This window comes from Macaca nemestrina, chromosome 18 (assembly GCF_043159975.1).
Source record: "Macaca nemestrina isolate mMacNem1 chromosome 18, mMacNem.hap1, whole genome shotgun sequence".
In the NCBI taxonomy this organism is placed as follows: Eukaryota; Metazoa; Chordata; class Mammalia; order Primates; family Cercopithecidae; genus Macaca; species Macaca nemestrina.
In genome coordinates this window covers 4,168,971-4,182,397 of record NC_092142.1, presented here as the reverse complement: position 1 = coordinate 4,182,397, position 13,427 = coordinate 4,168,971, and the positions used below count along the sequence as shown (strand labels likewise).

The 13,427-nt window shown below is 44.7% G+C and overlaps 1 protein-coding gene across 1 annotated transcript in view; it reads left to right on the top strand.

Moving 5' to 3' along the window:
• Window positions 1-13,427, top strand: part of CREBB (CREB binding protein) — a 158,632-nt gene that overhangs the window by 82,216 nt on the left and 62,989 nt on the right. The window contains 2 exon segments of the mRNA XM_011717621.2: window positions 3,206-3,446; window positions 4,732-4,845. Of these exon segments, the coding sequence (XP_011715923.2) occupies window positions 3,206-3,446; window positions 4,732-4,845 (355 nt within the window).

Here is a 13,427-nt window from a genome sequence, read left to right as displayed (position 1 = left end):
TCCCAGCTACTTGGGAAGCTGAGGCGGGAGAATCGCTTGAATCCGGGAGGCAGAGGTTGCAGTGAGCTGAGATGGTGCCACTGCACTCCAGCCTACGCAGCAGAGTGAGACTCCTGTCTCAAAAAATAAATAAATAAATAAATACAAGCCAGCTGGGTGCCACCACACATCTGTGATCCCAGCTACATGGGAGGCTGAAGTGGGAAGATCACTTGAGCCCTGGAAGCCAGCCTGGGCAACATAGCAATACCTTGTCTCTGAAATGTAAAAAAAAAGAATCTTTAAATACCAAATGAAAAGCAGCGTGTTAATTTTTGGTGAATTAAGAACAGCCTGCTTATAATTTATTGGTAGAGTTAAAATTTTTGCCTAATTTTTATGTTTTTTTTTTTTTTTTTTTTTTTTTTTTTTTTTTTTTTTTTTTTTTTTTTTGAGACGGAGTCTCACGCTGTTGCCCAGGCTGGAGTGCAGTGGCGCGATCTCGGCTCACTGCAAGCTCCGCCTCCTGGGTTCACGCCATTCTCCTGCCTCAGCCTCCTGAGTAGCTAGGACTACAGGCGCCCGCCACCGCGCCCGGCTAATTTTTTGTATTTTTAGTAGAGACGGGGTTTCACTGTGGTCTCGATCTCCTGACCTTGTGATCCGCCCGTCTCGGCCTCCCAAAGTGCTGGGATTACAGGCTTGAGCCACCGCGCCCGGCCATTTTTATGTAATTTTTTTGGTGATATTTCCGTACTTTAAGAAACAGTGCGAGGACAACTATGTAGTCTCTTCAACAAAGATAGTGTCAGGAGTAAAAGAATGGAAGACATAATAGATTAAGAACCTTAAGAACAACCAAATACAGGATGTAGGCCTTCATGGAGTCCTGATTTGTGCAAACCAGCTATAAAAGATGTGTTTTGGACAACTAGAGAAATTGGGATATGACTCAGTATTAGCTGATACCCAAGAAGGATTGTTCTTTTTCTTAGGTTTAATGATGATATCCTTCCTTTCCATTTTTCTGTATGTTTGAAATTTTCATAAATGTAAAAGAAAGAGACCTAAATGAGGCTCATTTTGTGTTTCTCCCATTCTTCTGTGTCTCCATTCCTGTTGATTTCTGGATGGACCTTCCAATCCACAGGAATAAGCCAGTTGAGCAGTGGACTTAACGCCAGTATTGCATGCTTGCAGGGGCAGTTTAAGGGCTGTTTGCTTACTGAAGCTTTATTTACAATTATAAAAAATAAAGGAGGGGGCCAGGGATTCCAGTTTATGCCCCATAACAAGAACTAGTTCAATGAGTGTAAAGTTGTAGAGTAACATGCTGTTCGTTCCAAGTCGTCCCAGCCACTGTCTGAGACAGTTTAGTGGTATGGGGCAGAACATGGAAAAACACTAAGCAAAACGTGTGTGTTGCAGGGGAGATACGAGGCTCTATTGATTATGGTTCATACATAAGCATTTATATAGAAAAAGGAAGGGGGAAAAAACCTGTCAACACTTTAATAGTGGACTCCAGGATAATGGGATTTTAATTGTTGTTAATTATTTCTGTAGTAGTTCTCTAGCTTTCCAAAATTCCTGCAGTGTATATATATACTTTCATAATCAAGAAAAAATAAATGTAAGGGAAAGAGGCTATTTTCTTTTAGGAGTTGAGCCCTGCATTCATGGTGTTCTGCTTCTCAGCTAGGATGCTGATTTTGCTTTGGGTCCTTCTCAGAATTGCTTTGCGTCCTTCTGAAACTTCCAAGAATTTTACTACCAAGCCCAGCCACCCAGCTTTTCTACACACTTATTTTCTAGTTCTCATAACAGTAAAACCGAAACAGAACACTCTATAACCTTTTAAAAATGAGCTTTGATTCATTAAAAATTATTTTTATAGTTTCCTCTCTTCGTGAATGTACAGTTTTGATGCATATATTTTTTAAAAAATCAGAGTGGCATACTTTAGGGGAGGTAATGAGGGTTGTGGAAGCAAGCTGGAAATATCAGAGTACTAGAGAAAATTGGAAATCTTGGAACTGTGGTTGATACTGTTGCACATTAGGAACACTTCTCTTATTGCCTAAGTCTTTTTTATTAAGTTTATCTGAAGAATGCTTATAGTTTATGAAGAATAAGACTCTACGGGTCCCCTTTTCCATTTTCCTTGCTGTTAAACGGTTTGTTTGGTTTGGCTTGTTATTTCAGGCAACTGAAAGCAAACTCTTTCTGTATTTTTAGCAGATCACCAAATCTTTAAAAATTATCAGCTGTCTGAGTGGAAATTTTAATGAGAAACAAAGCATAGGACAGGAATGCATTTCCCATTGTACTGGGTGGTTGTATTAAGGCTAAGTGTCATTAGTCTTTAGGAGAGGTAGTGTTCGCTGTGAAATCAAGCTGCAGGCATTGCCCTTCTAGTCATGTGATAATGAAATCCAAAAGGTAGCTCTGATTCTTTCTGCTACATCAGATGTTTGCAGTACATTGCAATTGGTCAGGCCTTGGCAATCTTTTTTTTTTTTTGAAACGGAGTCTCTCTCGCCCAGGCTGGAGTGCAGTGGCGGAGCGATCGCAGCTCACTGGAAGCTCCGCCTCCCAGGTTCACACCATTCTTCTGCCTCAGCCTCTGGAGTAGCTGAGACTACAGGCGCCTGCCACCACACCCGGCTAATTTTTTCTATTTTTTAGTAGAGACGGGGTTTCACTGTGTTAGCCAGGATGGTCTCGATCTCCTGACCTCATGATCCACTCGCCTCGGCCTCCCAAAGTGCTGGGCTTACAGGCGTGAGCCAACGCACTGGCCGGGCCTTGGCAATCTTTTTAATTATGTTGAACCCTATGAAATTGCTGGTGTTTGGCCATTTGGGACATACAGAAGCAGCAGTTTCATATGGTCCAGCTGATATAATACACAACTTTTCCTGTAGTTGTGTACATCATAGAGTGAGTTGGGTTTTGGTTGCTACAGTGAAGAGCCAGCCATTGTCTTGCTTGGATGATAATTGTATACAAGTGAACTTGAATCAGCCTTGCTGCTGAGTTGGGTTTGATTTCTGTGGTTCTGAATCTTCTTAAAGTCATCAGTGGATTAGAGAACTACACCAGCCTTCTTCTCTCTGTGGTCAGTATTATCCATCAACTTTTGCTTTTGTTTGAGAAATAATTAATGAATATGAGTTGGAACTCTGAGAGGTTAAAGTATTTTTATTATTTTGCTTTATTTTAGTCTCAGATGCAAACATCAGTGGGAATTGTACCCACACAAGGAATTGCAACGGGCCCCACTGCAGATCCTGAAAAACGCAAACTGATACAGCAGCAGCTGGTTCTACTGCTTCATGCTCATAAGTGTCAGAGACGAGAGCAAGCAAACGGAGAGGTTCGGGCCTGCTCGCTCCCACATTGTCGAACCATGAAAAACGTTTTGAATCACATGACGCATTGTCAGGCTGGGAAAGCCTGCCAAGGTAAGTGCTGTTTTTGGAACTCCTAGTGGCAGAGTTCAGGAAGAATTTGTCTTTATTGTTCTTACAGCAGCTCTCTGGTTCATAAGGCTCCGGCAGCCTGAGTACTACCTTCCATTTGGTGTGGCAAAACATATTGCGCTCACGTTCCCCACACAGTGACAGTCAGGTGCTCCAGGAAGTCTTATCTACTGAAGAGAAAGGCGATTTGGTTTTCTGATACTCTGTGAACTTCTGCTGTTTGAAGCTGTGCCCCGTATTTTGTTCTTCCTTCCTCTGTCATGGAAGATGTTGGTCACTTCTTGAGCACTGTCTTTGTTGTGAATGTCTAGATCGTGGTTTTCTTTTGGGCAATGAACATAGCACACGCACGTGCAGGCACATGCCCTTTCTGCACCCTAGCATCTGTCTTGGTGGCCTGCGGCCTTGCTCCTCTGTCCTGTGTCTTGAGGCAAGTCCAGATGGCAGTGAAGTTGTCCTGGGTGACTGGCAATGACATGGGGAACTATGCACTGTATCATCCCAGGGGAGGTGGTGAACTAGGCACTTCACGTGCCCTCTGTCTCCCCTTTTACTGCAGACACCTCATTTCTACCAAAGGAAGTGTTTCCTATTAACAGCTGTACTTTCCTTTAATCTTTATTCTCTTTCCTTCTCTTCTTATGCTCATAAACCTTGGGGGAATCTCCCCCTGGTCTCCCTGTCTCCCGTTGTGACATTTGTGAGTCCCCAGAGTAATCCTGTCGTAACAGAAGCAGAGAAGGGTAAGGTTAGACCTTTAGAAGATGAAGCCGGAATAACCAGGGTCAGTTACCCTCTCGAGTACTTGTTCACCAGGTGCCCAGAGTCCCTTTCAGAATCTCTGCAGGCTTCTCATGTGCTTCTCTATCTGTATTTCTTCACTGTAGTGTTTAGGTGGTTTCATCTTGAAACATAATTGAACGTTTTTATTTTAAATAGTTACATCACAGAACTATTACTTGTTCTACCTTTCGTTGCAGTTGTTTGGTATTCCAGGTTGAATAGTTTTTGTTTTGTTTTGTGAGCTGCCCTTAATCACCCATCCTTCATAACATTGCTTCTAGGGGAAGTTTTGTTTGGATTTCTCAACAGTCAACTTACAAACTTTTTGGAAAACAGCCTGTTTGTAAGTTGAGGACTGCCTATACTGTGTTATGGTTACACTTGTTACCATTTTCTTATGGAATCTGGCATTATAATTTAGGTATAATTGAAAGTGTGACGATTTGGATAGAAAAATAACATCTCGTTGTTTTTCTGGTCATAGTTGCCCATTGTGCATCTTCACGACAAATCATCTCTCATTGGAAGAACTGCACACGACATGACTGTCCTGTTTGCCTCCCTTTGAAAAATGCCAGTGACAAGCGAAACCAACAAAGTAAGTGAGCACGGGGGCAGAGAAGCTTGGAGATGAGAATAGAAGTTGTTTCTAAAGAAAATTCAGAGAGTAGGTAGGGAGTGGGCAGGGGTTATGAGCCACGGAGTGCAGGGTGAGGTAGGGCGGACAGTGGCCCAAGGTACAGCCAAGCTCAGAGGGCAGGCAGGCTCTCTGTGTCAGGAACTGCTGTGATGATGTTGGACCCAGACTCACTCACTGCCTCTCCCTCTCCCTGCCCCCTGCATACACGCACTTGAAGCAGCATGGAACAGCAGAGTCACTTTGTTCACTGAGCCAACATGAAGACATGGTATTTCCTGACAGTTACTCCATATGTGAGAATTTAAATTCCATGTCGCTATAATGGCGGTGACGTCTTGGGGAGGGGGAGAGAGGGGTCACTTCTTTTGGAACTGGAAAGCCCTTATCCTGAAGTAAATTTTGAAGGCTCCATCAGTCAGGCTGGGTCAGAATAAAATCCCACACGAACATTTTTGAAGGTTTCCCTCTGCGTGGATCTATGGTCTCCAGACCTCTTTGTATAACTGACCATTCACTCTGCTTGGCAGTGAGAGCCTCTGCCTAGGGCTGCTGCATCCTGGTCATCCCCGTTGTTTTGCCATTGTCTAGGTTGTCTGTAGCCCTTGGCAAGACTGGTTATGCAGCAGTCCCTGCTGGTTGGGAGGCCTGCCTGGGGCTCTGAGGCTCCCTGCTATTTGTAGGCTTCAGGCAGTAAGAAGGATGAACCTCCCTCCCGTTTTTCAACCCTCTTCCTGTCATTTTAGAGGTAAAACCGTGGTCTTTGGGTGTGTCCTTCAGTTTTGGACAGCTAGGAAGTGCCCTTCAATCTCCTGTCCCCTCTGGCTGGAGGTGCTCCCTTAACGACCCTTCCAGCACAGCACAGTCTTCCTCATCTTCCTCCATCTCGTCTGTGCCATCTTGCCACCCTCCCCTGTCTTGTGTTTTCTGTGTTCATTCCTCTCATTCCTCTTGATCATCCTTCCTCAAGACCCCGCAGCTGCCTAGAGAATATGTGCTACTTTTCTTTCTGGTTGTTTCCGAGTGGCCCACGTAAAGACAGAAAAAGTGCTTTGTTCCTAAGAGTACTGTGGAGTGGCGTGCCAGTGACAGCCCCCGTGGTTTTCCTTTTACTGAGTCCAGCCCACCTCCCTCTGGCGACAAGGGAGTAGGCAGCAAGCTGACGCTGACCCTGCTTCATGTAAAGCAGGGTGTCCCTGTCACAGAGAAGAGAAATGCCAGGGTAATGGGGCCTGTTATCTGCCTCCCTACAGAAGAACCACAACGAGTTTCCTTTAAAAACCAGTTTCCTGACCAGGTGCGAGGCGGGCAGATCACCTGAGGTCGGGAGTTCGAGACCAGTCTCTACTAAAAACACAAAATTAGCCAGGCATGGTGGCGCATGCCTGTAATTCCAGCTACTGGGGAGGCTGAGGCAGGAGAATCGCTTGAACCTGGGAGGCGGAGGTTGTGGTGAGTCGAGATCTCGCCAGTGCACTCCGGCCTGGGCAACAAGGGCAAAACTCCGTCTCCAAAAAAAAAAAAAAAAAAAAAACCACTTACCTAAAAGTCAATTAAATTATTCTTTGATTGACTAAAATTTGAATTAATAAACAATTTTCTTGGACATCTCTTATATAAAGTGACATTCTGGAATCCTGGGTCTTCTAGAACCAGATATTTGGGACAGTTGTTCTAATGGAATAGAGTCTGTTTTTCCTCCCACGTTACTGTAAAACTTTTTTCTTTAGTATATTGTGATGGCTAAATTTCTTGTGTTTTAGGGCACATTTCAGTAATAGGCTCTTTAAGTGCCAAAATATTTGTTGTCAAGTTTGTAGTTATACAATATTCCATGAATAATGAGCTAGAATTTTATTCTTAACTTTTAATTTGAGGGTGTGGCTTTTTGGGGATCTTTTGTTTTTAGTACATACTACCATGACAGTTGTAAACTTTTGTGATTTCTCTTTTTAAGAAACGCTTATGTGGTTTTTGTTTTAAAAGAAAAAAGAAGTGCATGTGGTTTTTTTTTTTTTAACCATCCTTATAACTGCCGGAGTGTTGTGAAAATTGATTGTGCGCCTGCTCTCTCAAGTGGTAAACCACAGGTTTTCTACTAGTCATAATGTAAGATATTACCAGGATGATTTTATAAAGTCACAAGGAAGATTTAGATTAACTTGCTGCAGGGTTTTGGTAGTTTTTTACAAAAGTATGATTGACAGGGTTTCAGCAGTATCCTTTCTGTACATTTTGTTGTTTTTTTCTCTTCTCCCAAAGCAAATTATGCTTATGGTGTGTGAACTCTTGAGTTAAGAACCCAGAGAGGAAAATGTGAATCTGACCCTACTTTGGCTTAAGGTTGGGTTTTGAAGACGATATATATGTTAAAAATAATGTAAGGGTGACCTCCCTCAAAGGACTGAGGTAGAGACAAGTCAGTGCAATCAACATTCTTTTTGAGGAGAATTGGAGTGCACCTGACTACTTTATAGAGGAACGTGAGACTTCGTGGAGCCCAGTGCAAACAAAATAACGAAGGAAGAACATTTCAGACAGTGGGGACAGTGTCTGCACAGTGCACAGCTTGTGAGGACATGCATTTGACTGGACTGGAGTTCCTGTGCAAACAAGGTGAACCGAAAGGTGGACTGTGGTGAGCTCCTGGAAGCCTCAGGGACTCTGCCAAGACCCACCTGTGCTTGCTCTATGGAGACCGCCTTAGGGGCCCCAGGACTCTGCTTTTTAGGCAGTGTTCCCCACAGACCAGCGCTGGTCTTACATGCTGCATTCTCTAACTTCTGTGATTAATGTCTCTACTGAGAGAACCTTCCAGAATCACCTGTGGAGCTAATCTGAGGTTCTTTGAAATGAAGCCCAGACCATTGATTACCTTTTTGGCCTATGTTGAGTTTTGTTTGGTTGATTGGTTTGTTTTGAGACAGAGTCTTGCTCTGTCACCCAGACTGGCTTGTAGTGGCGTAGCCACGTCTCATGGCAGCCTCAACCTCTTGGGCTCAAGCAGTCATTCCACTTCAGCCTCCTGAATACCTGGGACTGCAGGCATCTGCCACCACACCTGGCTAATTTTTGTATTTTTTGTAGAGATGGTGACACCATGTTGCCCAGGCTTGTCTCGAACTCCTGAGCTCAAGTGATCTTCCCACCTCGGCCTCCCAAAAGTCCTGGGATTACAGGCGTGAGCCATTGTGCCTAGCCTCATTTAATTTTTCCTTGAATAAAGATTCTATAATCACTGATCTCGAATTAACCATCCCTTATAACATTTTTCAATTTTTGTTGAATAATTAGGACTTTCCAAGTTATGTACCTATGTCAGTCCTGGCATCTGACCTCCAGTAAATTCAGTGCACAGAGTGGCATAGAGGACTGTGGCATAGAGGACTCGTGACCAACGGATTCCCTTCTTGGGGCTCATGTTGCCTCACTTGTGAAGTTCTGGCTGCTCAAAGTGTAGGCCTCAGGCAAGCCATAGAGGCTCTCCCAGGTTGCTTGTAAGCAGTAAAGAAATTGCCCTGTTTCAGACCTCTTATATTAAAACCTGCATTTTTACAAAATTCCCAGGTGATTGGTGTGCACATTAAAATCCGAGATGCACTGCTCTGGATGCCTTGAAAGACCAGGTGTCTGGGCCAGTGCTGGTCAGAGGTTTTGAGTCATTCTCTGAGAGAGACCATGGGTTTTCCAACCCAGAGTGCCCCAGGGACTGTTGAAGCAAGTGCACAGGGTCGGCCCCAGAGCCAGCCTAATGCATGCACTGCCCCAGCTGTGTCAGCCATGGCCCCAGCTGCTGCCAGACATCTCCATGAGTGTAGCACCCACTGCTTCACCTGGCAACATGTTCCATCTGTAGGTGCCTCAGATTGTTTAAAACACCTCCTTTCGGCCGGGCTCAGTGGCTCACGCCTGTAATCCTTGCACTTTGGGAGGCTGAGGCAGGCGGATTGCCTGAGCTCAGGTTCAAGACCAGCCTGAGCAACACAGTGAAACCCCGTCTCTACTAAAATACAAATAATCAGCTGGATGTGGCGGCATGTACCTGTAGTCCCAGCTACTCAGTATCCTGAGGCGGGAGGCTGAGGCAGGAGAATCATTTGATGAACCCGGGAGGCACAGGTTGTAGTGAGCCAAGATCGCACCGGTGCACTGCAGCCTGGGCAACAGAGCAAGACTCTGTCTCAAAAAAACAAACCCAAAAAAACCTCCTTTCATTATATGGCGTCAAGATCTCCCTCCTTTGAACTGCCACTCATCGAATAGCCCATCAGGTGCCCAGTGAGTGTGTGTGGAGCAGGCCCTTTGTTCACTTGAGGGCCCTTTGGAGATTTTCACCTCTTTTGACAGACTGTGGTGGGATGGGGAACAGCAAGGAGCAGAATCTGAAGGTTGTAGAGAGAATAGTGGCCTTGATTGACCCTGACTTAAGTATCAGAGGGTCGTGGGTGATGTGTTACATGTGAACAACTTTGCTCCTTGATAGCAAGGAGAATGTCGCTGCGCCAGTGTCACTTGGCTTCTGAAGAAAGCCTTTTGCTTGAGGGCTTGTGGCCGTGCCTCATGGGAGGCTGAGTCTCCAGCCCCCACACAATGCCCGCAAGGTACAGTGGTGCCACCAGCAACTTTGTAGAGATGTCTGCAGGTCTGGATAAATTCTCTCTCTTTTTTTTTTTTTTTTTTTTGAGACAAAGTCTCACTCTGTCACCCAGGCTGGAGCGCAGTGGCGCGATCTCAGCTCACTGCAACCTCCGTCTCCCTAGTTCAAGGGATTCCTGCCTCAGTCTCCCGAGTAGCTGGGATTATAGGCACATGCCACCAGGCCTGGCTACTTTATGTATTTTTAGTAGAGATGGAGTTTCACCGTGTTGTCCAAGCTGGTCTTGAACTCCTGACCTCAGGTGATTCCCCCACCTCAGCCTCTCAAAGTGATGGGATTACAGGCGTGAGCTACCTGAATAAATTCTAGCATTGCTTGTTTAGTAGAAATCTAAGTGTGTTGGTATCCTCGGGAAACTGGTTCCAGGACCCCGCAGGTATACTGAAACCAGGTGGACTCAAGCCCCGCAGCTGGCCCTCCCCATACACAAGTTTCGCCTTCCACAAGCACTGTGTTTCTGGCCTGCGTTGGGTGGCCCCTCGGCTCACTGTTGTGCTGCTGACGGATCAGCTGTAGCAGCTACTGCTCTGCTTCATGGTGTATCTCCCCCTACCCTGACAAAGTTTGGACATTTAATTCGTGTCTGTTTTAACTGAATTTCCAAATGGAGTTCAGTTTTATAAAGAATGATTAGGGGCTTAAGTTGTCTGAGTAACTTGAGTGCTTTGCATCAGCGACATAGACTGTACAGGGAACCTCTTAGTGGAACATTCTTTTTTTCTTTTTTTTTTTTTTTTTTTTTTTTTTGAGACAGAGTCTCTCTTGCCTAGGCTGGAATGTAGTGGTGCGATCTCAGCTCACTGCAACTTCCACCTCCCAGGTTCAAGCAATTCTCCTGCCTCAGCCTCCCAAGTAGCTGAGATTACAGATGCGCACCACCACATCCAGCTAATTTTTGTATTTTTAATAGAGACAGGGTTTCACCATGTTATTAGCCAGGCTGGTCTCGAACTCCTGACCTCAAGTGATCCAAAGTGTTGGGATTTCATGCGTGAACCACTGCACCTGGCCGCACCCGGCCTCTTAGTGGAACATTCTTTGTGCGTGAAGAATGGCAGGTAAGTCCAGGAAAGCCTGCTACAAAACTTGGCCTTTTTTTCATAGGCCATAGGCTCCTTCTTGGCTACATCAGAAGGTGGTGAGGCTGAGGGCACTGGGGATCTTTAAAGAGGGAAACATCCTGGGCAGGAGTATTACCTGATAGCCCCAGAAGAATCCAGCCGGTGTGTTAGTGCACTGCAGGTGTGTTGTGGCTTCCTGAAAGTTAGAGCTTTATGCTCTAGCAAGGAAAAAAGATGTAAAAATGGCCAAATGAGCATACAGCCTTGACATTGGAAGAGGTAAGTGGCAATAATGTGGAAAGGATAAGTAGAGAAACTTCATTCTTAGGGATGCCAGGTAGATGGAGCAGTGCTATCTGTAGCTCTTCCTGCGTTTGTGTTCAGTTCCAAGGCGCTCCATGGGCTGCACTGGGAGGGCCCACGGTGTGCTGGCCACTGCACTATACCTCACACATCCCCTGGACACTGCACAGCAGGTTACGTGGCCCATGTGGCAGGTGGTGAAGAGTAAAACCAAGTTTCACATTAATCCCACCTTTCAGGGATGCACAGGGAACGTGAGGTGAGCCTAATTTCCCCTGTCCCAGGGTTCCAAGGTGCAGTTTGGGTGCGTTAGGTGATTATTAGATAATCTTTTGTCCCTCTTAACAGATTCTAGGCTCAGGGAATGCAGAGATTGTGCCCACACCATATCTGGGAGCCTGGCAGAGTGTACTCACTGAGTCTGTCGTGTGAGTGAGTGAATACACGAAGGGTCAGTGTCTAAAGACCAGCAGCGGTACAGGAGGCACTGAATGTGGGATTTCAGAGAGGGATCGGGAATACCACCATGGAGCACGTGGAGCATCTTGAGGTGGCAGTACGGTTGATGGTGGCTTGTACATAATGACTCCCCTTTCAGTCAGCCATCACCCCACAGTGAATGCCTGAGCACCCTTACCCTTCAGTATTTGTGTCATTTCATCTAATAGCATTATTTGGACTTCAAATTCAGCCGTGCTTAAATGGCAGAGACCTTCTCTATTTGTTTGTAATTAATTTCCTTTGCTTCTGAATTTTAGAAATGGTGTGTTGCAAGTGCTTCTCATAGGTATATTTTCTTTTAAAATAAAAATATAATAATGTTTACTTTTAGAAAATGAATGATTTTAACACAAAATGCAGTGACCATGTCAGCAGCTTGCATGGGAGGCCTGTGTGAGTATGAGGCATTGGCTGCCCTGTAAGTGGCTGTGGGCTTAGGAGTAGCATTCACCGTAAGGTGGTGCATTTTAGTTAAGTAGATGGCACTTGGGGAGGTGTCGATAAAAGGGAAATATTGTAGGAAGAAGTCAATAAAACATTCACTGGGAAATGGAAGGCTACATACTTTGTTTCTTTTAAGTTCCTCTCCACAGTGCATCACCATGTGTGTGAAATACAGTGTAGCCCTGTTCTTACATCGCAAGGTTGTAGAAAAATAAACTATCCTATCACTGGTAACTTTGATTTCTATACCATAGTGCTTCTTAAAAATGTAAGATGTCAGTTTCAGAAGTATGGTGGACACATGTTTAAAGTTTTGGGGAGTAGTAAGTATTAGAATACTTTTAAAGGTATTGTGCATGACTTACTTCAGCTACACACTTGTCATAAAGTGCACCTTGGGAGTTGCTTTTCATTTATGATAATGAGTGCTTGGTGTGTGTAATTGTGTCTGATGAGTGTTAATGAGTTGATCTGAGTATCCTTATTAGAAAAGTTAATAGTATGGAATGTATAATTACCAGGAATTTTCTTTTCACATATTTTAGTTTAATTAGGTCGCTCTGGGTAAGTATTGGGGTTACTATAGGTGCACTGATGGTTGAATGTGAGAATATTACTGTTACACATAGTGGTTGGAATTTGAAAGAAAGGCTTTGTGATCGTGTTTTATGTATCAAAAAATGATGTGTTATAGTAACAACACTGTAGGATGCTATTTTTAACATGACTCTAAAATTTGTGGAAGTTAGAAAGGAACTCAAAAATAAGAATAAATAGTATGATGTAGAACTTCTGCCATATGATAAATTTTCACACAACATTTGGGTTGTTGGGACGGATGAGTGGGCAGGCAAACAGGTGGGTAGGTAGGTGGGTAGATGAATTGACTTTGAAATGCCCAAGTTGATGCAAGTTGATGCAAGTTTGGAGTAGTCTCTCCATTACCTTGGAAGCCCTTTGGGATGGAGCTTCTTATGTTGACACCAGTTTTTCCTTTAGTCTCCTGGGGTTAGCTAGCTGAATGGGGCAGCTTCCCTGCCAGCCAGCAGTGGGCCTGCGTAGCAGAATCTGATGTTGGCCATGTGAGGCAGAGCCACCTCCTGAATATCAGAGGTGCTGAGGTGGCCCCGGATAACAAGACCCATGCGGAATTGCGAAGCCTCACTCCAACCTTAATTTCAAACAAATCAGTCAATCAGTCAAGTTCAGTATTTCTTAAACAGCTTCATATAACCAGAGAGCTCAGCATGGTGCTCTGATGCATAGGAATCCCGTCAGAAGGATGTGTTCATGCTGTCATTGCTTGTGTAAGTTTCAAGGACTTGCAATTATGTGATTTAGAAGAGCACATCATAGATTTATTAATCGAAACTGACCAACGAGGTATCATCTCTGCTCCTTCTCTTAAGCCCTCTGTACCTGTGCAGGTGAGCAGTGAAGGACAGGGTTGGGGTTAACAGCAGGAGGGTGCTCCTCTGTTCATCTCAAGGTGTCTGCTGCCCACCAGAGAATCAGACGTTTCCCTTGTCATACATTTGCCACTCCCTGGAACTGACCTCTTGAGGAGTCTCTAGGTT